The 27,978-nt window shown below is 41.8% G+C and overlaps 1 protein-coding gene across 3 annotated transcripts; it reads right to left on the bottom strand.

The window, feature by feature from the left end:
- Positions 1-12: 12 nt before the first annotated feature.
- On the bottom strand, positions 13-25,664 carry adat1 (adenosine deaminase tRNA specific 1). 3 transcript variants are annotated; one of them, XM_014124321.3, is made up of 10 exons: positions 25,309-25,664; positions 25,112-25,174; positions 24,970-25,024; positions 24,740-24,870; positions 20,774-21,398; positions 20,085-20,230; positions 12,519-12,618; positions 12,214-12,300; positions 6,400-6,565; positions 13-672 (listed from the first exon to the last, which is right to left on the bottom strand). In XM_014124321.3, the coding sequence occupies exons 1-9, from the start codon at positions 25,448-25,450 to the stop codon at positions 6,433-6,435; spliced, it is 1,482 nt and encodes a 493-aa protein (XP_013979796.1). In that variant the 5' UTR covers positions 25,451-25,664; the 3' UTR covers positions 13-672; positions 6,400-6,432. The 3 variants fall into 3 exon arrangements, with proteins under 3 accessions (XP_013979796.1, XP_013979795.1, XP_013979798.1); XM_014124320.3 differs by lacking the exon at positions 13-672 and having other exon boundaries at positions 3,706-6,565; positions 25,309-25,663; XM_014124323.3 differs by lacking the exons at positions 13-672; positions 25,112-25,174 and having other exon boundaries at positions 3,706-6,565.
- Between the last annotated feature and the right edge of the window lie 2,314 nt (positions 25,665-27,978).

Below are 27,978 nucleotides of genomic sequence, written 5' to 3'. Positions count from 1 at the left end.
CTTGTGCAATAATAGTGTTAAACTGGTATTTTTTATTTCTACCTCATCTCTGTACCCAACACATACAATTATCTGTAAGGTCCCTCAGTCAAGCAGTGAATTCCAAACACAGATTCAACCACAAAGACCAGGGATGTTTACAAATGCCTTGCAAAGGGCACCTATTGGTAGATGGGTAAATAAATAAAAAAAGCATACATTGAATATCCCTTTGAGGATGATGAAGTTCTTCCACTTTATATGGTGTATCAATACACCAAGTCACTACAAAGATACAGGCAGCCTTCCTGACTCAGTTGCCGGAGAGAAAGGAAACCGCTCAGTGCTTTCACCATGAGGCCAATGGTGACTTTAAAACAGTTAGAGTTTAATGGCTGTGATAGGAAAACAACTGAGGATGGATCAACAACATTGTAGTTTATTTTATTTAACCTTCATTTAACTAGGCAAGTCAGCTAAGAACAAATTCTTATTTTACAATGACGGCCTACCCCGGCCAAATCCTCCATTAACCTGGACGACGCTGGGCCAATTGTGCGCCGCCCTATTGGACTCCCGATCACGGCCAGTTGTGATACAGCCCGGGATCGAAGCAGGGTCTGTAGTGAAGCCTCTAGCACCGAGATGCAGTGCCTTAGACTGCTGCGCCACTCAGGAGCCCACAATACTAACCTAAATGACAGAAAGAAAAGAAGGACGCCTGTACAGAATTAGAAATATTCCAAAACATCCTGAAAAGAAGGAAGCAAAGAAATTAACTTTAAGTCCTGAATACAAAGCGTTATATTAAGGCCAAATTCAACACAACACATCATTGAGTACCACTTCATATTTTCAAGCATGGTGGTGGCTGCATCATGCTATGAGTATACTCGTGATCGGCAAGGGACTAGTGAGTTTTTTTTGGGATAAAAATAAACTGAATAGAGCAAAAAACAGGCAAAAATCCTAGAGGAAAACCTGGTTCATTCTGTTTTCCAACAGACACTGGGAGGCAAATTCACATTTCAGCAGGACAATAACCTAAAACACAAGGCCAAATATACACTTGAGGTCCTTACCAAGATGACATTGAATGTTACTGAGTGGCCTAGTTACAGCTTTGACTAAAATCGGCTTTAAAATCTATGGCAAGACTTGAAAATGGCTGTCTAGCAATGATCAACAACCAACTTAAAAGAGTGCAAAGAATTTTAAAAAGCATAATGTGCAAATATTGTACAATCCAGGTGTGCAAAGCTCTTAGAGACATACCCAGAAAGACTCACAGCTTTAATCTCTGCCAAATGTGCTTCTATAAAGTATTGACTCAGGGGTGTGAAAACGTATGTAAATTAGACATTTCTGTATTTCATTTAATAAAATGTGCTAAAAATATATAAAACATGTTTTCACTGTCATGAGGTAATGTGTGTAGATGGGTGAGATACAAAATCCTTTTAATACATTTTGAACTCACGCTGTAACAACAAAATGTGGAATAACTTTCTGAAGGCACTGTACCTACTAATGCATTATTTGGGTAGACAGTACACATGGTTATGGGTTTGATTGAATAGGCCTTGAAATTAGATGGATAACTTGGCTTCCTTATGCAATTGCTTCGTCTCTTCTAGACAATGCCATTCTGATGTTAGATGACATTTTCTAACAAATCACGGTTGACTCATATCAGACGAGTTGTTGCATGTGTATTGTGTGTGGTGTACTTGATTTTCGGCTTTCCCACAAGACTTGTGAGTATAGCAATGCGAGACTAGTATAGGAGTGAATGCATTTGCATCAGTTTGGGTTCTGAGTGTGTTTGGATGGAGAAGAACGTGTTAAATATTCGTGTGTTCTTGAAAACGTATGTTCAAAATGTTTGACCTATGTCTTTCACTGTCTTGGAGTTTGACAATGGGCCAGCTGTATGAGAGAGAGAGAGAGAGAGACCAGGACAGCTTTCTGTTCGTGGTGTACAGTGGAAAAAACAAATTTGGTTTTAGGCCTTCACACAACTTTAGAGCTGACACAACCCCCTCATTTGTTCCAGAAAATCTTGATTGTATCACTATCAAAATAGAGAAATTTGTGTGGAAGAAAAACCTCACGGTGTCATTTGTATTACTGTCCCTTTTTCAGGACCCTGTCTTTCAAAGATAATTCGTAAAAATCCAAATAACTTCACAGATCTTCATTGTAAAGGGTTTAAAACACTGCTCCCATGCTTGTTCAATGAACCATAAACAATTAATGAACATGCACCTGTGGAACGGTCATTAAGACACTAACAGCTTAGAGACGGTAGGCAATTAAGATCAGTTATGAAAACTTAGGACACTAAAGAGGCCTTTCTACTGACTCTGAAAAAAAACAAAAGAAAGATGCCCAGCGTCCCTGCTCATCTGCGTGAACGTGCCTTAGGCATGCTGCAAGGAGGCATGAGGACTGCAGATATGGCCAGGGCAATAAATTGCAATGTCCGTACTGTGAGACGCCTAAGACAGCGCTACAGGGAGACAGGACGGACAGCTGATCGTCCTCGCAGTGGCAGACCACGTGCAACAACACCTGCACAGGATCGGTACATCCGAACATCACACCTGCGGGACAGGTACAGGATGGCAACAACAACTGCCCAAGTTACACCAGGAACGCACAATCCCTCCATCAGTGCTCAGACTGTCCGCAATAGGCTGAGAGAGACTGGACTGTGGGCTTATAGGCCTGTAGTAAGGCAGGTCCCCAAAACCACCGGCGCTGGACCAGACAAGACTGGCAAAAAGTGCTCTTCACTGACGAGTCACGGTTTTGTCTCACCAGGGGTGATGGTCGGATTCGCGTTTATCGTCGAAGGAATGAGCGTTACACGGAGGCCAGTACTCTGGAGCGGGATCGATTTGGAGGTGGAGGGTCCGTCATGTTCTGGGGCGGTGTGTCACAGCATCATCGGACTGAGCATGTTGTCATTGCAGGCAATTTCAATGCTGTGCGTTACAGGGAAGACATCCTCCTCCCTAGTGTGGTACCCTTCCTGCAGGCTCATCCTGACATGACCCACCTGCATGACAATGCCACCAGCCATACTGCTCGTTCTATGCGTGATTTCCTGCAAGATAGGAATGTCAGTGTTCTGCCATGGCCAGCGAAGAGCCCAGATCTCAATCCCATTGAGCACGTCTGGGACCTGTTGGATTGGAGGGTGAGGGCTAGGGCCATTCCCCCCAGAAATGTCCGGGAACTTGCAGGTGCCTTGGTGGAAGAGTGGGGCATGTAACATTATTTTCCTTTCATTTGGGGGTGACGTGAGGCAGGAGGTTTGGGTGCGACAGAAATAAGATATTTGAATCAAACATGTTTTAGGAACACTTGTTCAGTAAAGGCCTCCTGGTAGGGCTGGTCTGCAGTCTTGATCTTTTGGAAGAACCCTCTGAAGCATCCTCGAGGGTCGATCATAAGGCTCTTAGCGAACTCTAAGAACAGCAAGAACGAGCAAATCTGGTACAGTCCATGAGGAGATGCACTGCAGTACTTAATGCAGCTGGTGGTCACACCAGATACTGACTGTTACTTTTGATTTTGACCCCCCCTTTGTTCAGGGACACATTATTCAATTTCTGTTCGTCACATCGGTGGAAGTTGTTCAGTTTTTGTCTCAGTTGTTGAATCTTATGTTCATACAAATATTTACACGTTAAGTTTGCTGAAAATAAACGCAGTTGACAGTGAGAAGATGTTTCTTTTTTTGCTGAGTTCAGTATCATATTGAAACTATAAATTGTACATTTGATCAAATCTTACTGGTCACATACACATGGTTAGCAGATGTTGCGAGTGTAGCGGAATGCTTATGCTTCTAGATCTGACAGTGTAGCAGTATTTAACAGGTAATATCTTACAATTCCACAACAAAACCGAATACACACAAGCTAGTAAAGGAATTGGATAAGAATATATAAATGTATGGATGAGCAGTGACAGAGCGTCTAAGATGCAATAGATAGTGTAGAATACAGTATATACAGTTGAAGTCGTAAGTTGAGATACGCCTTAGCCAAATACATTTAAACTCAGTTTTGCACAATTCCTGACATTAAATCCAAGTAAAAATTCCCTGTCTTAGGATCACCACTTTATTTTAAGAATGTTTAATGTCAGAATAATAGTAGAGAGAATGATTTATTTCAGCTTCTATTTCTTTCATCACATTCCCAGTGGGTCAGAAGGTTACATACACTCAATTAGTATTTGGTAGCATTGCCTTTAAATTGTTGAACTTGGGTCAAACGTTTCAGGTAGCCTTCCACAAGCTTCCCACAATAAGTTGGGTGAATTTTGGCCCATTCCTCCTGACAGAGCTGGTGTAACTGAGTCAGGTTTGTAGGCCTCCTTGCGCGCACACACTTTTTCAGTTCTGCCCACACATTTTCTATAGGATTGAGGTCAGGACTTTGTGATGGCCACTCCAATACCTTGACTTTGTTGTCCTTAAGCCATTTTGCCACAACTTTGGAAGTATGCTTGGGGTAATTGTCCATTTGGAAGACCCATTTGCAACCAAGCTTTAACTTCCTGACTGATGTCTTGAGATGTTGCTTCAATATATCCACATAAATTTCCTTCCTCATGATGCCATCTATATTGTGAAGTGCACCAGTCCCTTCTGCAGCAAAGCACCCCCACAACATGATGCTGCCACCCCCAGTCCTTCACGGTTGGGATGGTACTGTTCGACTTGCAAGCGCCCCCCTTTTTCCTCCAAACATAACGATGGTCATTATGGCCAAACAGTTCTATTTTTGTTTCATCAGATCAGAGGACATTTCTCCAAAAAGTACAATCTTTGTCCCCATGTGCAGTTGCAAACCGTAGTCTGGCTTTTTTATGGCTGTTTTGGAGCAGTGGCTTCTTCCTTGCTGAGCGGCCTTTCAGGTTATGTCGATATAGATACTTTTGTGCCCGTTTCCTCCAGCATCTTCACAACGTACTTTGTTGTTGTTCTGGGATTGATTTGCACTTTTCGCACCAAAGTACGTTCATCTCTAGGAGACAGAGCGCGTCTCTTTCCAGAGCAGCATGACGGCTGCATGGTCCCATGGTGTTTATACTTGCGTACTATTGTTTGTACAGATGAACGTGGTACCTTCAGGCATTTGGAAATTGCTCCCAAGGATGAACCAGACTTGTGGAGTTCTACAATTTCTTTTCTGAGGTCTTGGCTGATTTCTTTCGATTTTCCCATGTTGTCAAGCAAAGTGGCACAGAGTTTGAAGGTAGGCCTTAAAATACATCCACATTTACACCTCCAATTGACTCAAATGATGTCAATTAGCAAATCAGAAGCTTTTAAAACCATAACATAATCTTCTGGAATTTTCCAAGCTGTTTAAAGGCACAGTCAACTTAGTGTATGTAAACTTCTGACCCACTGGAATTGTTAAATTATAAGTGAAATAATCTGTCTGTAAACAATTGTTGGAAAAATTACTTGTTTAAGGCACGAAGTAGATGTCCTAACCGACTTGCCAAAACTACAGTTTGTTAACAAGAAATTTATGGAGTGGTTGAAAAACGAGTTTTAATGACTCCAACTTAAGTGTATGTAAACTTCGACTTCAACTGTACATATGAGATGAGTAATGCGAGATATGTAAACATTCTTAAAGTGGCATTATTAAAGTGACTAGTGTTCCATTTATTAAAGTTGCCAATGATATCATGTCTAAGTAGGCAGCTGCCTCTCTGTGCTAGTGATGGCTGTTTAACATTACTTTTAGGGAAAGGAAAAATAAGTTTGGCAATGTTATTGCAGTACTATTAGCAGTTAAAGATAATCAGTTATATACAGTAATAACTTTTTTGTTTTAATTTAACAATGTTGGATTTGTTTATCTTTAAAGACAATATATACCAAACATTTTGAATATATGAAATGAAAGGTAGCTGGACTACCTAATCAATAAAAACACAAAATTACTCTATCTGTACTCATTCAAAACAACCAATCCATTTTTAGCAACAGAAAAATATTCAGAAGTAATACTGTAATAATAAAACATAAAATTCTGGATATACAGGAACAAAGATTGCCACACAAATCAATGACGCAGATCTCAAGAACATAATGTGAGAATGAACAGATAACAAATAAGTTTAAAAAAACAGGTCAGGCATTGTTCTAGTGGAATGTTAACGCATTCCAAGCCAAGCGATTTATATCTGAATAGGCTAGATGGAGATACTGACCATGTGAGCTCCAAGCCCTTTCTGAACTCATGCCTTTGCATGTCCTGCCAAAATTGGTCATCGCCTCCTTGGCACATCTACAAGTACAATAATGCTTCACGACAGTATATGTGTCCTTTCACCTGTTTTTGGCTATGTCCCTCTAATAATCACACAGCATTCTGTACTAACCGGTTTCTGGTTAGTACACAGTTGTACTGTGTTTCAGTGAAACTGCAGCAGGTCGCGATCACTGCGGAGCCACAGTGGGAAGGCCTGTGAGCGCAGCTGCAGCGAGGCCTGCTGGTACGACTGAGCCACCTGCTTGTAGTCCCAGTACGTCTGGAGCTCCTTTCCCCTACAGACAACAATCAACAAACACAGAACCTCAGTGGCAGTTACCATGGAATATTAACCTCAAATCACAAGATATTAGATAAATTAACTATACAATAAGTAATTATATTTATGTGGAATGAACCCTTGTCATGCTACTGAGGAAATGAAATATTTTTTCCCAGGGTGTGGAAACATGCCCCAAGGATTCCTGTCCTCTGTGGGCATTGTCTTACGTCAGATTGTGTCACTCCTAAGTGACACACTGACGTAAGACACACCCCTGGTCTTTTTCCACATTTTGTTGTGTTACAGCCTGAATTTAAAATTGATTCAATTCTGATTTTGTCTTAATGGCCTTAACACACAATACCCCTTAATGTGAAAGTGGAATTATGTTTTTCTAATTTAAAAAAAGCTGAAATGTCTTGAGTCAATAAGTACTTGCCACGTAGCACTCACCTGTCATCATGAAGTGCTTTGAGGGACTAGTCAAGGATCACCTCAACCTTACCTGCCACCCTAGACCCACTCCAATTTGCATACCACCCCAATAGATCCACAGACGATGCAATCGCCATCACTCTGCACACTGCCCTATCTCATCTGGACAAGAGGAATACCTACATAAGAATGCTGTTCATTGAATATAGCTCAGCATTCAACACCATAGTACCCTCCAAGCTCATCATTAAGCTTGAGGCCCTGGGTCTCAACCCTGCCCTGTGCAACTGGGTCCTGGACTCCCTGACAGGCCACCCCCAGGTGGTGAAGGTAGGAAACATCATCTCCACTTCGCTGATCCTCAACACCGCGGCCGCACATGGGTGCGTGCTAAGCCCCCTCCTGTACTCCCTGTTTACCCATGCCTCCAACTCAAATCATCAAGTTTGCAGAAGACAACAGTAGTAGGCTTGATTACCAACAATGATGAGAAAGCCTACAGGGAGGTGGTGAGGGCCTAGAAGGCCAGAATCCCGTGTGTCGCCTCTTCACTGTTGACGTTGAGACTGGTGTTTTGCGGGTACTATTTAATGAAGCTGCCAGTTGAGGACTTGAGGTGTCTGTTTCTCACTCCTGCGTTGTCTTGGCTGTGTGCTTAGGGTCGTTGTCCTGTTGGAAGTTGGACCTTCGCCCCATTCGAAGGTCCTGAGAGCTCTGGAGCAGGTTTTCATCAAGGATCTCTGTACTTGGCTCCGTTCATCTTTCCCTCGTTCCAGACTAGTCTCCCAGTCCCCGCCGCTGAAAAACATCCCCACAGCATGATGCTGCCACCACCATGCTTCACCGTAGGGATGGTGCCAGGTTTCCTCCAGATGTGATGCTTGGCATTCAGGCCAAATAGTTCAATCTTGGTTTCATCAGGCCAGAGAATCTTGTTTCGCATGGTCTGAGTCCTTTAGGTGCCTTTTGGCAAACTCCAAGCGGGCTGTCATGTGCCTTTTACTGAGGAGTGGCTTCCGTCTGGCCACTCTACTATAAAGGCCTGATTGGTGGAGTGCTGCAGAGATGGTTGTCCTTCTGAAGGTTATCCCATCTCCACAGAGGAACTCTAGAGTTCTGTCAGTGACCATCGGGTTCTTGGTCACCTCCCTGACCAAGGCCCTTCTCCCCTAATTGCTCATCTTGGTGGTTCCAAACTTCTTCCATTTAAGATTTATGGTGACAACTGTGTTCCTGAAGACCTTCAATGCTGCAGAAATGTTTTGGTACCCTTCCCCAGATCTGTGCCTTGACACAATCCTGTCTCAGAGCTCTACGGACAATTCCTTCGACTTCATGGCTTGGTTTTTGCTTTGACACGCACTGTCAACTGAGGGACCTTATATCGACAGGCCTTTCCAAATAATGTCCAATCAATTGACTTTACCACAGGTGGATCCAATCAAGTTGTAGAAACATCTCAAGGATGATCAAAGGAAACTGGATGCAATAGTGCTCAATTTTGAGTCTCATAGCAAAGGGTCTGAACACTTATGTAAATAAGATATGTTTATTTTTAATAAATGTGTAAACATTTCTAAAAACCTGTTTTAAGTGTGTCATTATGGGGTATTGTGTGTAGATTGCTGAATAAGGCTGTAACGTAACAAAATGTTGAAAAAGTCAAGGGGTCTGAATACTTTACAAATGTACTGTAGATGGTGTGTATAGACAGTATATGAATAGTGAAGGTGTGTACAGCAGTAGTTATATAGGATGAGCCTTTAGAATACAGTAAATACATATGAAGTGGGTAAAGCAGTATGTAAACATTATTAAAGTGACAGTGTGACAATGTACAATGACTATGTACATAAGGCAGCAGTCTGAGGTGTGTGGTAGAGTACCGTGTGGTAGTCGGCTAGTAACAGTGACTAAATTTATGGCAGGAGCCTGGGCGGAGGCCGGCTAGTGGTGACTATTTAACAGTCCGATTGCCTGGAGATGGAAGCTGTTTTTCCAGTCTCTCGGGCCCACCTTTGATGCACCTGTGCGGTCCCCGCCTTCTAGATGGTAGCGGGGTGAACAGGCCGTGGCTCAGGTGGCTCAGGTCCTTGATGATCTTCTTGGCCTTCCTGTGACACCGGGTGCTGTAGATGTCCTAGAGGCAGGCTGTGTGTCCCCAGTGATGAGTTGGGCTGACTGCCCTACGCTCTGGAGAGCTCTGCGGTTGCGGACGGTGCAATTGCCATACCAGGTGGTGATTCAGCCCAACAGGACTCTCTCAATGGTGCAACTGTAGAAGTTCATGAGGGTTTCACGAAGGCATTTCTCTTGTCCAGATGGGATAGTGCGATGTCGATTGCGTCATTCATGAATCTGTTGGAGCATGCTGCCATCGATCCACAGTTTTTGGTTTGGGTAAGTTCAGATTGTCACAGTGGGAACAACATCCTCTATGCACCTCATGATAAACTCTGTCACAGCCAGTGTATACATCCATACTATTCTCAGAGGCAACCCAGAACATATCCCAGTCCGCGTGATCAAAGCAATGTTGAGGTATAGATTCTGATTGGTCTGACCAACGTTGAACAGTCCTTACCTCAGGTACTTCCTGTTTACATTTCTGTCTGTAGGAGGGGAGGAGCAAAATGGAAGCGTGATCTGATTTGCCAAGGGGGGCTTGGGGAGTGGGGGCGTTGTAGCCATCCCAGAAAGGGGAGTAGAAATGGTCAAGCATGAATAGCAGTGTATAGCATGTTACAGTACATCCACTGCTTTCCAATTTAGGGCATTATCAATGTTTAAATCTGCCATTTTCAACCTGTACACAGTTTACAAGCATAAAGGGCAATGTGAGACTGCTTATAACAGAGCAAAAATGCTGTCTACTGGTTTTAAGGTAATTCTTGCAGGGACATGTGGTGTGGGAGAGCTGTTGACTGTACTACTCAGGGGGGGGGGGGGTACTTCTGTATGTGGTGTAGATTAGAGGATGACACAGGAGCGAAAATTCATTCCTGTCCCAATCCGGCAACAGTCCTATAACCCCCTCTCTGATCCCATGTACCATCTCCTGTCGTTCTGCACGGCACTTAACCCCCAGAAATTAGAATGCCTGTTGGGCAACGGTATAAAACACATGTGATCAACCCTCAGTCTTGAGAGCTACTGTTTTAAAAAACTGTTTATGGCTGTCGATCCTGTCCCGAACTTTACTCTTGAACTTCACTCCCATTCCGGCAAGACCCGCGGGAGTCCTGTTCCAGAATCAACCTCTAGCATAGATGTCTCCCACACTACCGCCGGAGGTAGTGAGAGATTTGAATCTAGATCTGTCTCTTTACACTACACAAGTATCTCTAATTGACCTAGTTTGTGGCGTCAAAGTAGTGTAAAGATGCCCTTAGGGGCTCTGAGGCCCAGACCCTGCATTTCATCAGCCTGGACATCCACCTCAATCCTCCATGCCCCGCCAACACTGCTTCATTTCCTGTGTCTGAGTTCTCCAGTGGAGAGGCTCAGACTTTAGCAGCAGTGTGTGTTGTGTATATAGCTATGTGAATGGTGTGTGTATAGCTATGTGAATGTATTTGAACTTTTACAAATCGTATTAACTGGTAACTTGACCCTTTAAAAAAATAGAAAGCACTCATTGGGCATACTGCTCCCATGAACAATTAAAATGTTGATACACTCCAATAGGACAAATAAAATCGAGATAATGTTAGTGTGCAGGATATCATTTTTAGTCTTACTCTTCTTGTTGTATAATCCCTGCCATTATTTCAGAGAGCACAGAAGCTGAAAAGACAATTATTTAATGAAAATGGACAACTGTATAAATTGTTGAGTTTTTTTAATAAATATGGAATTCCAATGATGTGAAGGAGTATGCCATAGTTTGACGCAATACCTACAGGTCTTATAAGACAGGGAAATGTATGTTTATGAGAGGAATTACGTTTTAGCGTCCCATTACATGATGTGTGCCTCAAGGATAAAAAAGAAGTGCACTAGTGATATTCGGAAGACATGTACCGAGCCTGCTTTTCTTCCTCCAGTATACGGAATTCACTTTTTCCTCCCCAAATTCATGATATCCAAATTGGTAGTTAAAGTCTTGTCCCATCGCTGCAACTCCTTTACAGACTCGGGAGAGGCGAAGGTCGAGGGCCAAGCATACTTCGAAACACGACGCTGCCAAGCCGCACTGCTTCTCGACACACTGCTCGCTTAAAAGTCAGCTTGCAGGCACCTGGCCCGCCACAAGGAGTCACTAGAGCGCAACGAGACATGGAAATCCCGGCCGGCCAAACCCTCCATAATCCAGACAACGCTGGACCCATTGTGTGCCGCCTCATGGCCCAGTCACGGCCGGCTGTGACACAGCCTGTGATCGAACCCGGGTTTTTAGTGACACCTTAAGCACTGTGATGCAGCGCCTTAGACCGCGATGCAGTGCCTTAGACCGCTGTGCCACTCGGGAGGCCCCCAGCGGTATGGAATTGAAATAAAAAGTATAGCGTCACTAACAAAGTCCATTAAGTGTCTTTTAAAATCATTCACTTAATTTATCCAGTTAACCAGGAACTTTCAAGATTTTAAATTGATATTGATTTAAAGTGTGCTTTTTGTCAAATAGAAAATTAAACTCCAAGTCATTTATTCTATGATTGTATTGCCACTAAGATTTTTTGGGACAGATCTTGAGCATTATTTTTTAGATCAACTGGTTCTAGGGTTCAGCTTAATGGTAAGGATATTTTACTTTTACTTAATAAATCAGGATTTGGATCAGAACAAAGTATACATATAATATTTTTACGATGGTAAATATTTTATACATAAATGGAAGTGGGCTAAAGAAAAATGTAACTTAAAAAAATGTAAACAGATGAGCAAAGCGAACTCTAAATGCCTGTGAAGCCTTATGTATTTTTGTTTAAATGTGTATACCGTTGTGTATAAAGGCTGTACTTTTTTTGTATACTGTGTTGTAAAGTGACTGTATATTTTGTTATATTTTTTGTTAATGGATTCTCACAGACACGTTTGATCTAATATCAAATCATATGCAGGAAATTGAAACCCCTCTTAAATTAATTTATAGAATATTTTTGGAACTTTACACAGACAGCAAGTTATCCACTAATCAAACAGAATAAAACGGTTGAGAACAGGATATTTAGAAATTACATTATGATACCAGCAGCCATCTGTTCTTCTCAGAGGGACAATTACCTTAGAGATTCAGGGAGGTGGGACTTGTCAGTGACAGCCAGCAGTGACAGGAAAGAATGAAAGAGTTCCACTTTGCAAATAAGAGACCTGAAAAGACAAAGTCAGCCGTCAATCTGAAGTTCAGGGGACTTAACACAATACAGATACCAACGTGATGAGAGGCAGCCTGTGCTTTCATTTAGGGTGCACAGAAGGTTTTTAATAATTCTGGGTTGACACATGAAAAAGGAACTGGCCAGATAACATATTTCTAACTTGTGCCTAAACAACAAACCTATTTGTTTTTGTAAAGTACTGGCTCTTACCTTGCTTTTGATGTGCCCAGAGCCTTCTTGGTCACTCCATGTTTATAGCCATTAGCAGTGACATCTAGTGGCTGATCTGACACAGCGCACCAGCTGATAGCTGAAAACAGGAGAGTTAACATTCATGACTCATGCAGATCAGCAAATAGATTACATAAAAACAGACAAGACCCTTAGGCTGAGAAACGATTCGGATAGTTAGAAAGAGCACATGCGGTGAAATGCAGTGAAATGAGATGACAGGGGACAAATAGGGTGAAGAATGAAGAACATGGTGTTACGTATTGAGACAGTAGGCAGGGTTATTCAACAAAAGCAATATCGCAAAAAATACGTAACATGTGTAATGGAAACGGCAGCTACAGGAGAACTGGTCTAAAAAAATGTATGGAAACTGTGTTTTATCGAATTAACGATGATTGCCAAATAATTTTGAAGGTATGCGGAGCATGTGATATCATCATGTAACTATAAATCTAATTTGTCACATACTTCATAAACAACAGGTGTGGATTAACTGTGAAATGCTTCCTTACGGGCCCTTCCCAAAAATTCAGACAAAGAAAATTGAGAAATAATAGAAAAATAAAACACGTAATAAAAGTAATAATAGATAAACAATCAGTAACGTTAACTTGGCTATATACACGAGGTAATTGAGATCGATACAGTGCCTTGCAAAAGTATTAATCCCCTTTGGCGTTTTTCCTATTTTGTTGCATTACAACCTGCAATTGAAATTGATTTTTATTTGGATTTAATGTAATGGACGTACACAAAATAGTCCGAATTGGTGAAGTGAAATTTAAAAAAATGACGTGTTTCAAATTCTAATATATATATATATATATATTTTTTTTTAAGTAAAAAAATAAATAAATAAAATGAGAAGTTTTACGTGCATATGTATTCACCCCTTTGCTATGAAGCCCCTAAATAAGATCTGGTGCAACCAATTACCTTCAGAAGTCACATAATTAGTTAAATAAAGCCCACCTGTGTGCAATCTAAGAGTCACATGATCTCATATATATATCTATACACACACCTGTTCTGAAAGGCCCCAGAGTCTGCAACACCACTAAGCAAGCGGCACCATGAAGCCCAAGGAGCTCTCCAAACAGGTCAGGGACAAAGTTGTGGAGAAGTTCAGATCAGGGTTGGGTTATAAAAAAATATCAAACTTTGAACATCCCATGGAGCACCATTAAATCCATTATTAAAAATGTTTAAGAATATGGCACCACAACAACCCTGCCAAAAGAGGGCTGCCCACCAAAACTCTCAGACCAGGCAAGGAGGGCATTAGTCAGAGAGGCAACAAAGAGACCAAAGATAACCCTGAAGGAGCTGCGGAGATTGGAGTATCTGTCCATAGGACCACTTCAAGCCGTACACTCCACAGAGCTGGGCTTCACGGAAGAGTGGCCAGAAAAAAAGTTATTGCTTAAAGAAAAGAATAAGCAAACACGTTTGGTGTTCGTCAAAAAGCATGTGGGAGACTCCCCAAACATACGGAAGAAGGTACTCTGGTCAGATGAGCTAAAATTGAGCTTTTTGGCCATCAAGGAAAACACTATGTCGGGCGCAAACCCAACACCTCTCATCACCCCGAGAACACCATCCCAACACCATCACCATCACAGTGAAGCATGGTGGTGGCAGCCTCATGCTGTGGGGATGTTTTTCCATCAGTAGGGACTGGGAAACTGGTTCGAATTGAAGGAATGATGGATGGCGCTAAATACAGGGAATTCTTGAGGGAATCCTGTTTCAGTCTTCCAGAGATTTGAGACTGGGATAGAAGTTCACCAGCAGGACAATGACCCTAGGCATACTGCTAAAGCAACACTTGAGTGGTTTAAGGGGAAACATTTAAATGTCTTGGAATGGCAGAGTCAAAGCCCAGATCTCAATCCAATTGAGAATCTGTGGTATGACTTAAAGATTGTTGTACACCAGCGGAACCCATCCAACTTGAAGGAGCTGGAGCAGTTTTGCCTTGATGAAAGAGCAAAAATCCCAGTGGCTAGATGTGCCAAGCTTCTGGAGACATACCCAGAACATGCTACTTGCAGCTGTAATTGCTGCAAAAGGAGGGTCAATAAAGTATTGACTTTGGGGGGGTGAATAGTTGTGCACACTCAAGTTGTTTTTTTTGTGTAATTTCTTGTTTGTTTCAGAAGAAACAAAATATTTTATCTTCAAAGTGGTAGGCATGTTGTGTAAATCAAATGATACAACAACCCCCCCCCCCCCCCCAAATCCATGTTAATTCCAGGTTGTAAGGAAACAAAATAGGAAAACTGCCAAGGGGTGGGGAGGAGGAGGTGTGAATACTTTCACAAGCCACTGTATGTACATACAGCGCATTTGTTAAGTATTCAGACCACTTTACTTTTTCTACATTTTGTGAAGTTACAGCATTAGTATAAAATTGATTAAATTAATTGTTTTCCTCAATACACACACACACACACACACACACACACACACACAATACCCCATGACAATTTGAGCACATTTATTAAAAATAAACAGAAAAACCTTACATACATAAGTATTCAGACACTTTCCTATGAGATTCGAAATTGAGCTCAGGTGCATGCCGTTTCCATTGATTATCATTGATATGATTCTACAAAGGCTGGGCCTAATATAGTGTATAAGAGGTTTTGGTAGTGATTCCTATGTTGTTGATGTAAAGAATATTTATTGGTCCGTGGTGTGTAATGAGGAGCAAACAGATGCTGCACTTGAAACATTAATGAAATTGCTTATTCCAGTTACTAATAAGCATGCACCCATTAAGGGCAAAAAGGAATGGATGAGGCAAAAGGAATGACAAATAAGTCTGGCTGCACAACCAATTGGCAAACGTATTGCAAATGAAGAAATCAGGTGACTCAACTGAATAAAAATAAGAAACTAAACTATGAAACAAAGATAAATGACAAAGAAGGATTGTAAATAGCTTTGGAGCACCTTAATTAACATTTTGGGAAAAAAGACTCATCTGATTCATCATTCATTGAATCAGATGCCTCATTCATCACAAAACCAACTGATATTGCCACCTACTTTAATGATTTTTTCATTGGCAAGATGAGCAACCTTAGGCATGACATGCCAGCAACAAACACTGTCATCTACACATCCAAGTACACTACCATTCAAAAGTTTGAGGTCACTTCGAAATGTCCTTGTTCTGGAAAGAAAAGCAAATTTTTGGTCCATTAAAATAACATCAAATTGATCAGAAATACAGTGTAGACATTGTTAATGTTGTAAATGACTATTGTAGCTGGAAACATCTACGTAGGCGTAGAGGCCCATTATCAGAAACCATCACTCACTCCTGTGTTCCAATGGCACGTTGTGTAGGCTAATCCAAGTGTATCATTTTAAAAGGGTAATTGATCATAAAAAATAAAAAAACTTTTGCAATTATGTTAGCACAGCTGAAAACTGTTCTGATTAAAGAAGCAATAAAACTGGCCTTAGACTAGTTGAGTATCTGGAGCATCAGCATTTGTGGGTTCGATTACAGGCTCAAAATGGCCAGAAACGAAGACCTTTCTTCTGAAACTCATCAGTCTATTCTTGTTCTGAGAAATTATGGCTATTCCATGTGAGGTTTTGCCAAGAAACTGAAGATCTCGTACAACGCTGTGTACTACTCCCTTCACAGAACAGCGCAAACTGGCTCAAACCAGAATAGAAAGAGAGGGAGGCCCCGGTGCACAACTGTAAATCAAATGGTCGGGAACTCTGCATAGAAGGCCAGCATCCCGGAGTCGCCTCCTCACTGTTGACATTGAGACTGGTGTTTTGCAGGTACTATTTAATGAAGCTGCCAGTTGAGGACTTGTGAGGCGTCCGTTCCTCAAACTAGACACATAAATGTACTCCCACTCCTCTTTCTATTCTGGTTAGAGACAGTTTGCGTTGTTCTGTGAAGGGAGTAGTAGTATTTTTTCCCCCAAGATGGACAATTACTGAGGATAATAGCGGACGATATTGCCACATTTCCAATTTAAGCCTACTCGAAAGTATGTGCCCCCCAGGCCTGGAGGGAAGCAAAAGTCATTCCGCTACCTAAGAATAGTAAAGCCCCCTTTACTGGCTCAAATAGCCGACCAATCAGCCTGTTACCAACCTTTAGTAATCTTCTGGGGAAAAAAATGGTGTTTGACCAGATACAATGGTATTTTACAGTAAACAACAATTGACAACTAACTTTCAGTATGCTTGTAGGGAAGGAAATTCAACAAGCATGATAAAAGGATTGTGGGATCTGTCTTGTTAGACTTCAGAGCGGCTTTTGACATTATCCATCATAGTCTGCTGCTGGAAAAACGTATGTGTGTTATGGCTTTACAGCCCTGCTATACTGTGGATAAAGAGTTACCTGTCTAACAGAACACAGAGGGTGTTTAATGAAAGCCTCTGCAACATAATCCAGGTAGAATCAGGAATTCCCCAGGGCAGCTGTCTAGGCCCCTTCATTGTTTCAATCTTCACTAACAACATGCCAATGGCATTGAGTAAAGCCAATGCATCTGTATACGGATGACGCAACACTATACGTCAGCTACTACAGTGACTGAAATTATTTGCGACACTTAACAAAGAGCTGCAGTTAGTTTCAGAGTGGGTGGCAAGAAATAAGTTATTCTTAAATATTTCTAACACTAAAAGCATTGTATTTGGGACAAATCATTCACTAAACCCTAAACCTCAACTACATCTCGTGATGAATAATGTGGAAATTGAGCAAGTTGAGGTGACTAAACTGCTTGGAGTAACACTAGATCGTAAACTGTCATGGTCAAAACATATTGATGCAGTAGTAGCTAAGATGGGGAGAAGTCTGTCCACAATAAAGCAATGCTCTACTTTCTTAAAATCACTATCAACAAGGCAGGTCCTACAGGCTCTAGTTTTGTTGCACCTGGACTACTGTTCAGGTGCGTGGTCAGGTGCCACAAAAAAGGACTTAGGAAAATTGCAATTGGCTAAAAACAGGGCAGCACGGCTGGCCCTTGGATGTACACAGAGAGCTAATATTAATAATATGCATGTCAATCTCTCCTGGCTCAAAGTGGAAGAGAGATTGACTTCATCACTACTTGTATTTATGAGAGGTATTGACATGTTGAATGCACCGAGCTGTCTGTTTGAACTACTGGCGCACAGCTCGGACACCCATGCATACCCCACAAGACGTCTCTTCACAGCCCCCAAGTCCAGAAGAGACTATGGGAGGCGGACAGTACTACATAGAGCCATGACAACATGGAATTCTATTCCACATCAAGTAACTTAAGCAAGCAGTAAAATTAGATGAATACACCTTATGGAACAGTGGGGACTGTGAAGCAACACAAACAGGCACAGACATATGCATACACACACGATAGCATACGCACTACACACACGTACACATGGATTTGGTACTGTAGATATGTGGTAGTGGTGGAGTAGGGGCCTGAGGGCACATAGTGTGTTGTGAAATCTGTGAATGTATTGTAATGTTTTTAAAATTGTATAAATTGCCTTAACTTTGCTGGACCCCAGGAAGAGCAGCTGCTACCTTGGCAGCAGCTAAAGGGGACCCATAATGTATACAAATACAACTTGATTTGAGCCCACCTGCGGTAAACTCAATTCATTGGACATGATTTGGAAAGGCACACACACACACACACACCACACACACACACGTCTATATAAAAAGGTCCCACAGCTGACAGTGCATGTCAGAGCAAAAACCAAGCCATGAGGTCGAAGGAATTGTCCGTAGAGCTCAGAGACAGGATTGTGTCGAGGCACAGATTGGGGAAGGGTACCAAAACATTTCTGCAGCATTGAATGTCCAAGAACACAGTAGCCTCCATCATTCTTAAATGGAAGAAGTTTGGAACCACCAAGGCTCTTCCTAGAGCTGGCCGCCTGGCCAAACTGAGCAATCGCGGGAGAAGGGCCTTGGTCAGGGAGGTGACCAAGAACCCGATGGTCATTCTGACAGAGCTCCAGAATTTCTCTGTTGAGATGGGAGAACCTTCCAGAAGGAGAACCATCTCTGCAGCACTCCACCAATCAGGCCTTTATGGTAAAGTGACAAGACGGAAGCCACTCCTCAGTAAAAGGCACATGACAAGGACTCTCAGACCATGAGAAACAAGATTCTCTGGTCTGATGAAACCAAGATTGAACTCTTTGGCCTGAATGCCAAGCGTCATGTCTGGAGGAAACCTGGAGGAAACCTGGCACCATCCCTACGGTGAAGAATGGCGATGGCAGCATCATGCTGTGGGGATGTTTTTCAGTGGCAGGGACTGGGAGACTAGTCAAGATCGAGGGAAAGAGGAACAGAGCAAAGTACAGAGATCCTTGATGGAGTGGCATCGGGACAAGTCTCTGAATGTCCTTGAATGGCCCAGTCAGAGCCCAGACTTGAACCTGATTGAACATCTCTGGAGATGACCTGCAGACCTTGAGATGACCTGCAGACCTTGAGAGGACCTGCAGACCTTGAGAGGACCTGCAGACCTTGAGAGGACCTGCAGACCTTGAGAGGACCTGCAGACCTTGAGAGGATCTGCAGACCTTGAGAGGATCTGCAGAAAAGAATGGGAGAAACTCTCCAAATACAGGTGTGCTCCGCTTGTAGCGTCATACTCAAGAAGACTTAAGGCTGTAATCGTTGTCAAAGGTGCTTCAACCAAGTACTCAGTAAAGGGTCTGAATACTTACGTAAATGTGATATTTCAAATGTTATATTTTTCATAAATTAGCAACAAAACAAAAAAAAGTTTTCGCTTTGTCATGGGGTATTGTGTGTAGATTGGAATAAAAAAACATTTTAATACATTTTTGATACATAACCCCAATTATCAACATTGAAATTATGTGGTGTGTGTGCCCTGTGGAATTTTTTATCCACATTCTAGTTTATTTTTTTGTGTGATGTCATTACATCAAGCTGTTTTAAATCGTCACAAGATCGTTAAATGGAAAGGCACTGTAGCAGGCAATTGTCACATCTATGTTCTATGTGAAAAATTGATTATTTCTAAATTATTCAATTTATAAAAGATAAAATCCCATTGCAGTCAAAAAAAAATTCCCCCTCTTTTTTACATTACATTGTACAACAGCTGAAACTAACACTGTAAAAGTGTGATTTTTTTTAAAATTAGTGTTATTTCCTGATAGTTGCTGGTTGGAAATACAATCTTCACAGGAACTTCTAATCAACAGGTTTGCATGGGCGGGAGTTTCAGCTTTCCATGGTGACATCACCATGCGGTAAATTGGTTAATAGACCAATAACAAAGAGTTCCAAACCTCTCTGCCAATAACTGAAAACTAGCTGTTTTCCCCTTCTCACTCAGACCATTCCCCCAAAAAATGTTAGCTAATTTTTGCCCATTTTAATGGACATCTATACTCTAAGGTACTTAATTGTTAAACAAATTATTTTTGATATTGACATAAAAAAAGCCTGCATTGGGCCTTTTAGCTAGACAGGGGTAAAAAAAAAGTAATAAAAAATCCCACCTGCGCCACAAGGTGAGACTCTGCCCTTGCCGGGCTGATGATTGTGCTCAGTCTGTGCCTGGCTGTGAGCAAACTCCAGGCTGGACTGCAGGAGCTCTGGAGGCTGCACTGTGAAGCCAGCAGGCAGGGCTGTCACCTCAGAACACCTGTAGAAACACAGAGGAACCAATCACTTCTAGTTATACTAAAATCTGCTTAAACAGAGGGTTCACTAATCACTATCTGTTTCCCTAATCTGTCTCACACACATCCAAACAGAAACATAAAAACACAAATATGGGACATAAAAAGGCAGTTTGCAAGGCTATATCATTAACAGGTTATAGGCTTTGCTACTTCACAATTCACACCACCAGGGCTTAGTGAGCAGCCATGTAACATGATGAGCCACCAGAGATGGTGGTCAATGAAACCACAGCTGGTGGCTCACACAAACATGACACAAACAACACATGCTAGCAAAGAGGCCAAACAGGACATTGACGACATGGTGGGAATTTAAAGATTGGTGTCCCTCCCACTCAACTGTAACCCTCTGTATTTACTAACAAACTGTTCTCATACCCCAGCTGCCCCACCTCCACATTCAACATCTTCTAACATTTTCTCTCAACTTCCCATTATTCTTACTCTTTCAGAGTCCTAAACCCTTAAGGTATCCCCCTTTCCATATGTAGTAGCTAGCTCACCTGGTGATCAGAGCTCTCTGCATGGCCTCATGGCTGTATGGACATCTCCCCACCACTATTGTGCTGAAGTAGACTGCCCCCTGTAGGTAATGGGAGAGCAGCGCACCCTGGAAACCTAGCACTGCCCACCGGGCCAGCTTGTCACTGCAGGAGAGAGACAGAGTGGGCTCCCCCCGACCAGGCTTCACTCTCAGCAGCCCAGTACTGTGGTACCCTAACCCGGGCTGGAGGGGATCCTCTGGTCCTCCAGGGACACACTTAGCACCTGTCCGGTGTATGTCCTGTAGAGACTGTTGTGTCAAAGCATTGTCCCTTTGTTTTAACACCACGTTGGTCAGCACATTCTCCCCCTCCGACCTTGGACTCTCTGCAGGGGCCTGTGCAGGGCTGTCAGTAAGATTTTCAACCAGGCTCCCACCACACTGTAGCTCATCCTCTGACTTCTCCGGTTCTTCTAATCGAGGATGCTTATTGATCCCATCAGTCTGTGTCTCCGCTCTGCGTTTCAGGTTCACTCTTTCTGCTTTTTCATTGGTTCCATTGGGGATGATCTCATCTGACCTTATTGGTGGGCAGGGTTGGGATTGGCAGTCACTCATCATGGGAATGATGGAGGCATCTCCACCTGGAGACATAACAGCGAAACATACTGATTAAGCATATCAGCTCTAACAACTTCTAATCATCATAGGAAACTGGTATGTCAACTATGCATGTACGTATATATAATTCTAGCAAACACATAACTCAAGTTGGAAATTGGGGAAACAAACATTCTTTCCCATTGACCCGCATTGTAATTGTTAGATTACTTGTTAGCACTGTCGGAACTAGAAGCACAAGCATTTCGCTACACTCGCATTAACATCTGCTAACCATGTGTATGTGACCCATACAATTTGATTGACCCTCATTGCAAATGAGCCAACTTGGTCGTAGATTTATTTTTCTTTTTTTTACAGAAATAACAAAACATGCTAAAAAGGTTCTGCAAGAAGAGCGCTGTGGCTTAAGGCTATTCGGTGTGGAACAGCGGGAAAAATGTGGGGATCCGGTGTTCAAGTAGGCTACACGTAACTATGTGTGTGGAAAACATTGCATCACTGGTATGACATTTAACGATTTTATCATAGTCCGTTTGTGACTCCACTCACTAGTTGTAGCTTTATAGCTAGTCAGTTTGTTTGCGTTTTTGGTCTTGGCTAGCTTAAAGTTCTGGTTGGTACGGTAGCTAGCACTCACGTGGCTAACGTTAGCGCCGTCATGAAACTGAGGGAAGGAAAATTATTTTGTTTTTTCTAAGTAGTTAGAACGCTTGGGAGAAGGCCTCGCTGAAAATACATTTTTAAGCATGTACTTTTCTTACCAGTGGGCCAATAGGGTAACATGGGTTGTTTTCTCCACAGGCGGGCAGGGCCGCAACATTCTATTTAAACGACATCTATGAGCTATTCCTCAATGCCAGAAACACATATAATGGTAACCTAGAGCACCCCGAGAGAACGTTCCCAAATTACAAACGCTTAAAAAAACTTTTATAGTACTGTAATATTGTTCTAAAAGTTGGGTTTGAGGTGTTCTCCACATCAGCTTTAACTTTGGAAACAATCCCACAATGGTCAGCGTCACAGTGAGGCTCACCCTTCATAGACAGGTTGGTTGTGTTTTCTATCAGGAATTCAAGCAGTACATTAAGACCATTCTACATTCTTCTAATAAGAAAGCTGTTAAAACCATCAATGCGTGTTTCTTTTTAGGTCTTTGTATAATCTGTCATTTGTTTTACCCCTTAGCATATGTTATCGTTGTATATTTATGTACTTATATGTATACAGACTTTTCTACATTGGTAGAATGTATTTTTATACAACGGGTGGCCCTAATCCTGATTGGTTAAAATCGTATTCCAGCAGGTGTCTATTCGACAAGTTACCACCGGCTAAATCTATGAGGCTGTTTTTACATCGTAGATAGAAGCAGGCCATTGGCTGCCTTCATCGTGAAGGGTATGTACGGGAGTTCTGATTGGTTGCAAGTTTAGCAGTTCGGAAAATTTGCCTGAGCAGACAGTGTTGAAATATACTTTTTATGAGAAAATGTGCAAGAATTGAAGGTGCCAACGCATTTTACAGTCATCATAAGAATGTTTTACTGTCATATACAAAATAAATCTGCTCCTCCCTCGACGGGGATTGATCAACTTCACGGTTTCCCGGCTTTACCCTCCACCTAATGGAGCTAGCTTGCAATTGCATTTTTATTTATCAAGATGGCCAAGCTTTGTTTGGTAGCAGGGTGTAGCAACACTTGTTAAGCAAGGAATATGACACTTATTAAAGCTATACCTAGTGGGATAAAAATTTTACTTCAGAATAATACATATTTTGGAATATCTCCGATTGTAAGCGATATTCAGGTGAATGGCATTGGTCTACTAGATACGAAATCCAACAATCGTTTATTAAGGGATATTTTCTACAGGAAGTCTATTCCCTCTGCGATATTTTGTTGGGCTTCATCGTTTGATGTAAACTGGCGCCGTGCTTGGCTCACTCCACACAAATTTATGGTGACCAATAAAGTGAAGGAGATCTCCTTTAAGATAATCCATAGATTCTATCCGTGTAATAGCTTGATGTCTAAATATATACTTGATGTTACCAGTGAATGCAGTTTTTGTGAACTGGTTCGTTGGATGGTGTCTGGCGCTGGGGGAGACTTTGCTATCCGTTTCTGAATTCATTTGTGTCTGTTTCCTTTCTAGCTGGCAAATAAGTGAGCTAGATTTTGTTTGTGTACTGCCATAAGTTGACAACATATCCAAGTTTGTCACTGGTATGGGCAAGTAAATATCCTAAAGCTAGCCATCTAGACAGAGATAGCCGCAAGCTAAAACCAGGGAGATAGGGAGATAATTAACTTTGTTTCATCTGCTGCTGGCTTGATAATGTTCACTCATAACATGTAATTGATTAAATTAGATTTGTCTTCTATAACGATTGTAATTGTGTCAATATGTTGTGAATATTGTAGAAAAATCCTCACAGCCGTTTCCCATACTAAAACGTGAAGTACAACTTGGTGCGCCACAGCTTACCATGTACAGTATGCTTCGGTTGGCTCACCGTGTGAGTCATCAAAATTGCGATCTTGCGTTTGGGCCTTTCTGGCAGTCTTGGTGGTTTTTATATGCGGGTACCATGAATTGTCAACTAACAAATCATTTTTCAAGTTAGAACCCATGTATATTAGTAATTTAAACAGTGGTTTGAGCCCTGAATGCTGATTGGCTGAAAGCCGTGGTATATTTTGGGCTCCCGAGTAGCACAGCGGTCTAAGGCACTAAATGTCAGTGCTAGAGGCGTCACTACAGACACCCTGGTTCGAATCCAGGTTGTATCACAACCGGCCGTGATTGGGAGTCCCATAGGGCAGCGCACACTTGGCCCTTCGTCACCCGGGTTTGGCCGGGGTAGGCCGTCATTGTAAATAACAATTTGTTCTTAACTGACTTGCCTATTTAAATAAAGGTTCAATATCAGACCGTATACCACAGGTATGATTTTTAATTTTTACTGTTCTAATTACTTTGGTAACCAGTTTATAATAGCAATAAGGCACCTCGGGGGTTTGTGGTATATGTCCAATATACCATGGCAAATGGCTGTATCCAAGCACTCTGCGTTGCGTCGTGATTAAGAACAGACCTTAGCCATGGTATAATGGCCATATATCACAACTCCTTGGGCCTTATTGCTTAAATATACAGCACCAACTACATAAATATCTGATAGGGTCCATTATCTGCTACCTGGACTTTAATACTGGATATCATAAGGTGAATGCACCAATTTGTAAGTCGCTCTGGATAAGAGCGTCTGCTAAATGACTTAAATGTAAAATACTGACTGGGACTATAAGGCCTATTGTTCTCATGAACAACAAAATGGCAAACAACCAACTCACATGGTGTGTGACTTGTGAAGAACAGGAAAGACACCCCTGACTGTACCTTCCACTTTCCCATCTCCTCTCCCTGACAGAACACAGTGCTGCCTTGCCCACATACTGCCATCAGCAGCTGCTCAGTCAGATACCTGCACAAACAAAGTAGGCTTATGTTATAATGGGTAAAACATACATACACACAAACAAATGTCACTCACACATCTCACTCTCATGCATGACACACTCACCTAATGCAACCCCTCCTGGCAATGACTTCTGCATGGCTGTCATTGAGCACATCTCCTGATTGGATGAGAAAGTGAGTGAGCCACTACCTGTCTGCCTTGTGTGTGTAAGTGTGTGTGTGTGTATGTGTGTAGGTATACCAACCCCTTGAGCTCATGGCTGAGCGCCCAATACACTTAGTGCCAGTTCCCAATGACACTACCTCAACTGTTAAGGAGATAAAACAGCCTTTATTGTACTGACATTGACTCCGGTAGAAAATCAAGTACAAGTACGATATTTGTATTAACATGAACTGAAGGGGGATGACGCAAAGCTAACGACATGCATTTATATTTCACCTTTCTCTTGATTCGGGGACACTGAACATTTTACTACGGCGGCCAAAAGCGTCCACTCTCTGCCCGGCTCGGGCTTTCCTCTCTTGGGCAACTCGCTGAAGCGCTTGTAGCACAGTTTGGAAATCTCATCGGCGGTCCACATACTGCAGCGAGTTTTAAACAAACTAGCTATCTAACTACGGTGGCAGCAGCCTGTTGTGAAGGTAGGTACAGTGAATAATAAAAAAAAAAAAGGTTATTCGTAGTCTCTCTTAAATTTGTACCTCAACGATACAATCAATATTCATTGCATTACACACACTCTTGTTTGCACACATGACCTACTCCGTGTGAAACAGGCAAGAATAGCTAAGCACTTCCAGGTCACGGATATTTGGAATCCTTCACAATAAGAGTCCCGTCCTGTATATTTTGTAAATTAATAATTAGGGCGAAAATGTGTACAATTATCGATAGACCTGTAGTTATCATACAAATAATAATTAAAAGTATTTCTACAAGGTATGTGATTAATTTGCTAATTTCAAACGTAAATGGTCAACATGTCCGAGCAGAAACTATACCACGAAGTCCAAAGAACTGTCTGTAGATCTCTTAGATATAGGCTTTCTTACAATTCTATCTGCGGAAAGGTATAAAACTATTTATAGAGTGTTGAACGTTTCCAAGAGCACAGTGGTCTCCATCATTGGGAAATTGAAGAAATATGGAACTACCCAGACTCTTCCTAGAGCTGGCCATCCGACCAAACTGAGCAACCGGAAAAGAAGGACCTTGGTCAGGGAGGTGACAAGGAACCCACTGACCACTCTGACAGAACTACAGAGTTCCTTGTCTGAGATTGTAGAACCTGCCAGAAGGACCACAGTCTCTACAGCACTTCACCAATCTGGGCTTTATGGGAGTGTGGTCAGATTGAAGCCACTCCTGAGAAAAAGGCACATTGTGCTTTAATGTGATAAGATTGTGGCCTGAGTGCATTTCCCACTTTATTTTTTTTGCACTTTATATGTCAGTGCAAACGACCTGAGACTGGGGCAAAGATGTACATTCCAACAGGACAATAACCCAAGGCATACAGCCAAAGCAATGCTAGAATGGCTTCAGAAGAAGAATGTGAAATTCCTTGAGTGGCCCAGCCAAATCTCATTAAAAAATCTGTGGAAAGACTTGAAGATTGCTGTTCACTGCACTCCCATCTAATTTAACAGAGCTTGATAAAATCTGCAAGGAAGAAAGGGAGAAAATCCCTAAATCCAGAGCTGCAAAGCTGATACAGACATACCCAAGACGACTCAAAGCTGTCATTTTCGCCAAAGGTGCTTCTACAAAGTATTGACTCAGGTGTGAATGCTTATGTAAATGAGATATTTCTGTATTTCATTTTCAATAAATTATCATACATTTCAAAAAAACATATTTTCACTTTGTCATTATGGAGTATTGTGTGTAGATGGGTGAATTTTTTTAATGTTTAATCCATTTTAAATTCAGGCTGTAACACAACAAAATGTGGAATATTGTGTTGTACATAATTGCCTGTACTTTGTGGCGCAGTAAAATGTGGCTGTTCTACTCAGGAGCACTTCTTGTTTCCAAATCCACAGAGTTTACACCCCGAGGAGTGTCACTACTCATTTTCAATATGAAAAACGTACAGCATTTAAGCTGATTGGCCACTCTTTTTAAGGGCCTCAAAATAAGCAGTGACACTCCTTGGGGTGTAAACTCTGTGGATTTGTTAACTAAAAGTGCTCGAGTAGAATGGACCCGACCTTTTACTGTGACACAGCATACAGGCAATTATGTACGGTGCAATATGTATGTCCAAAATGAAAAACATACTGCATTCAATCTGATTGGTCACTCTTTAACGGCTGAAAATGTATCAGCGACGCTGCTGGGTATGTAAATTATGTGGATGCATCGCATCTTTTGGATTTGCTCCTGAGTAGAATGGACCACCATTTTACTGTGACACAATGTACAGCAAATTGTTTACGATGCAACATAATATAATAATACTGTATATGCCATTGGGCAGACGCTTTCATGCGTGCATACATTTTACGTATGTGTGGTCCAGGGAATCAAACCCACTATCCTGGCGTTGCTTCTGGTGAAGCTGGGGAACAATAGTATGTTAAGTGGGAGAAAGAAGGGGAAGAAAGGGGGTAGAAGAAAAAGAAGGAAGAAATTAGGAAAACATTTTAATTTTTTTTAGGTTTCTTCATAATATGTGTTTATTATTCATTATGATAAGCTCAAAAACAATGAAAATTATGTTTTTTCCTATGTTCGAGGAAGGGGAAGAGAGGACCTGAAGGTCCTCAGCTCCTATCCCGACTTGACCAGAAATAACATTTCTAAACTACCACTATAGTCTCCAAAAGTGTCATTTTTCACATTGGTGAATTTCAGATCACCTGAGTTAATGGAACGACTATGGTAGCATAATCATAACATATAGAAGTGTTGTTTTAATGACGTTAGTTTATTACTGTACTATACTCCCGTTACCTTGTTTATGCAATTAGTATCTTAAATTATAAGTTATCTATTGCGGTTTCTTGTGGACTGCATATTACCTGATATACAATGCATTCGGAAAGTATTCACACACCTTGGCTTTTTTGTTACGTTACAGCCTTATTCTAAAATGGATGGATA

Source organism: Salmo salar, chromosome 10 (genome assembly GCF_965601325.2).
Source record: "Salmo salar chromosome 10, fSalSal1, whole genome shotgun sequence".
Taxonomy (NCBI): domain Eukaryota; kingdom Metazoa; phylum Chordata; class Actinopteri; order Salmoniformes; family Salmonidae; genus Salmo; species Salmo salar.
This window is presented reverse-complemented; position numbering and strand designations above follow the sequence as displayed.

Coding starts and splice junctions, on each gene's coding strand:
- adat1 (XM_014124321.3), bottom strand. CDS start 25,450: ATGTGGACCGCCGATGAGATTTCCAAACTGTGCTACAAGCGCTTCAGC. Junction 25,025..25,111: donor CTCAGCCATGAGCTCAAGGG/GTTGGTATACCT, acceptor TCATCCAATCAG/GAGATGTGCTCAATGACAGC. Junction 24,871..24,969: donor GCCAGGAGGGGTTGCATTAG/GTGAGTGTGTCA, acceptor TTGTTTGTGCAG/GTATCTGACTGAGCAGCTGC.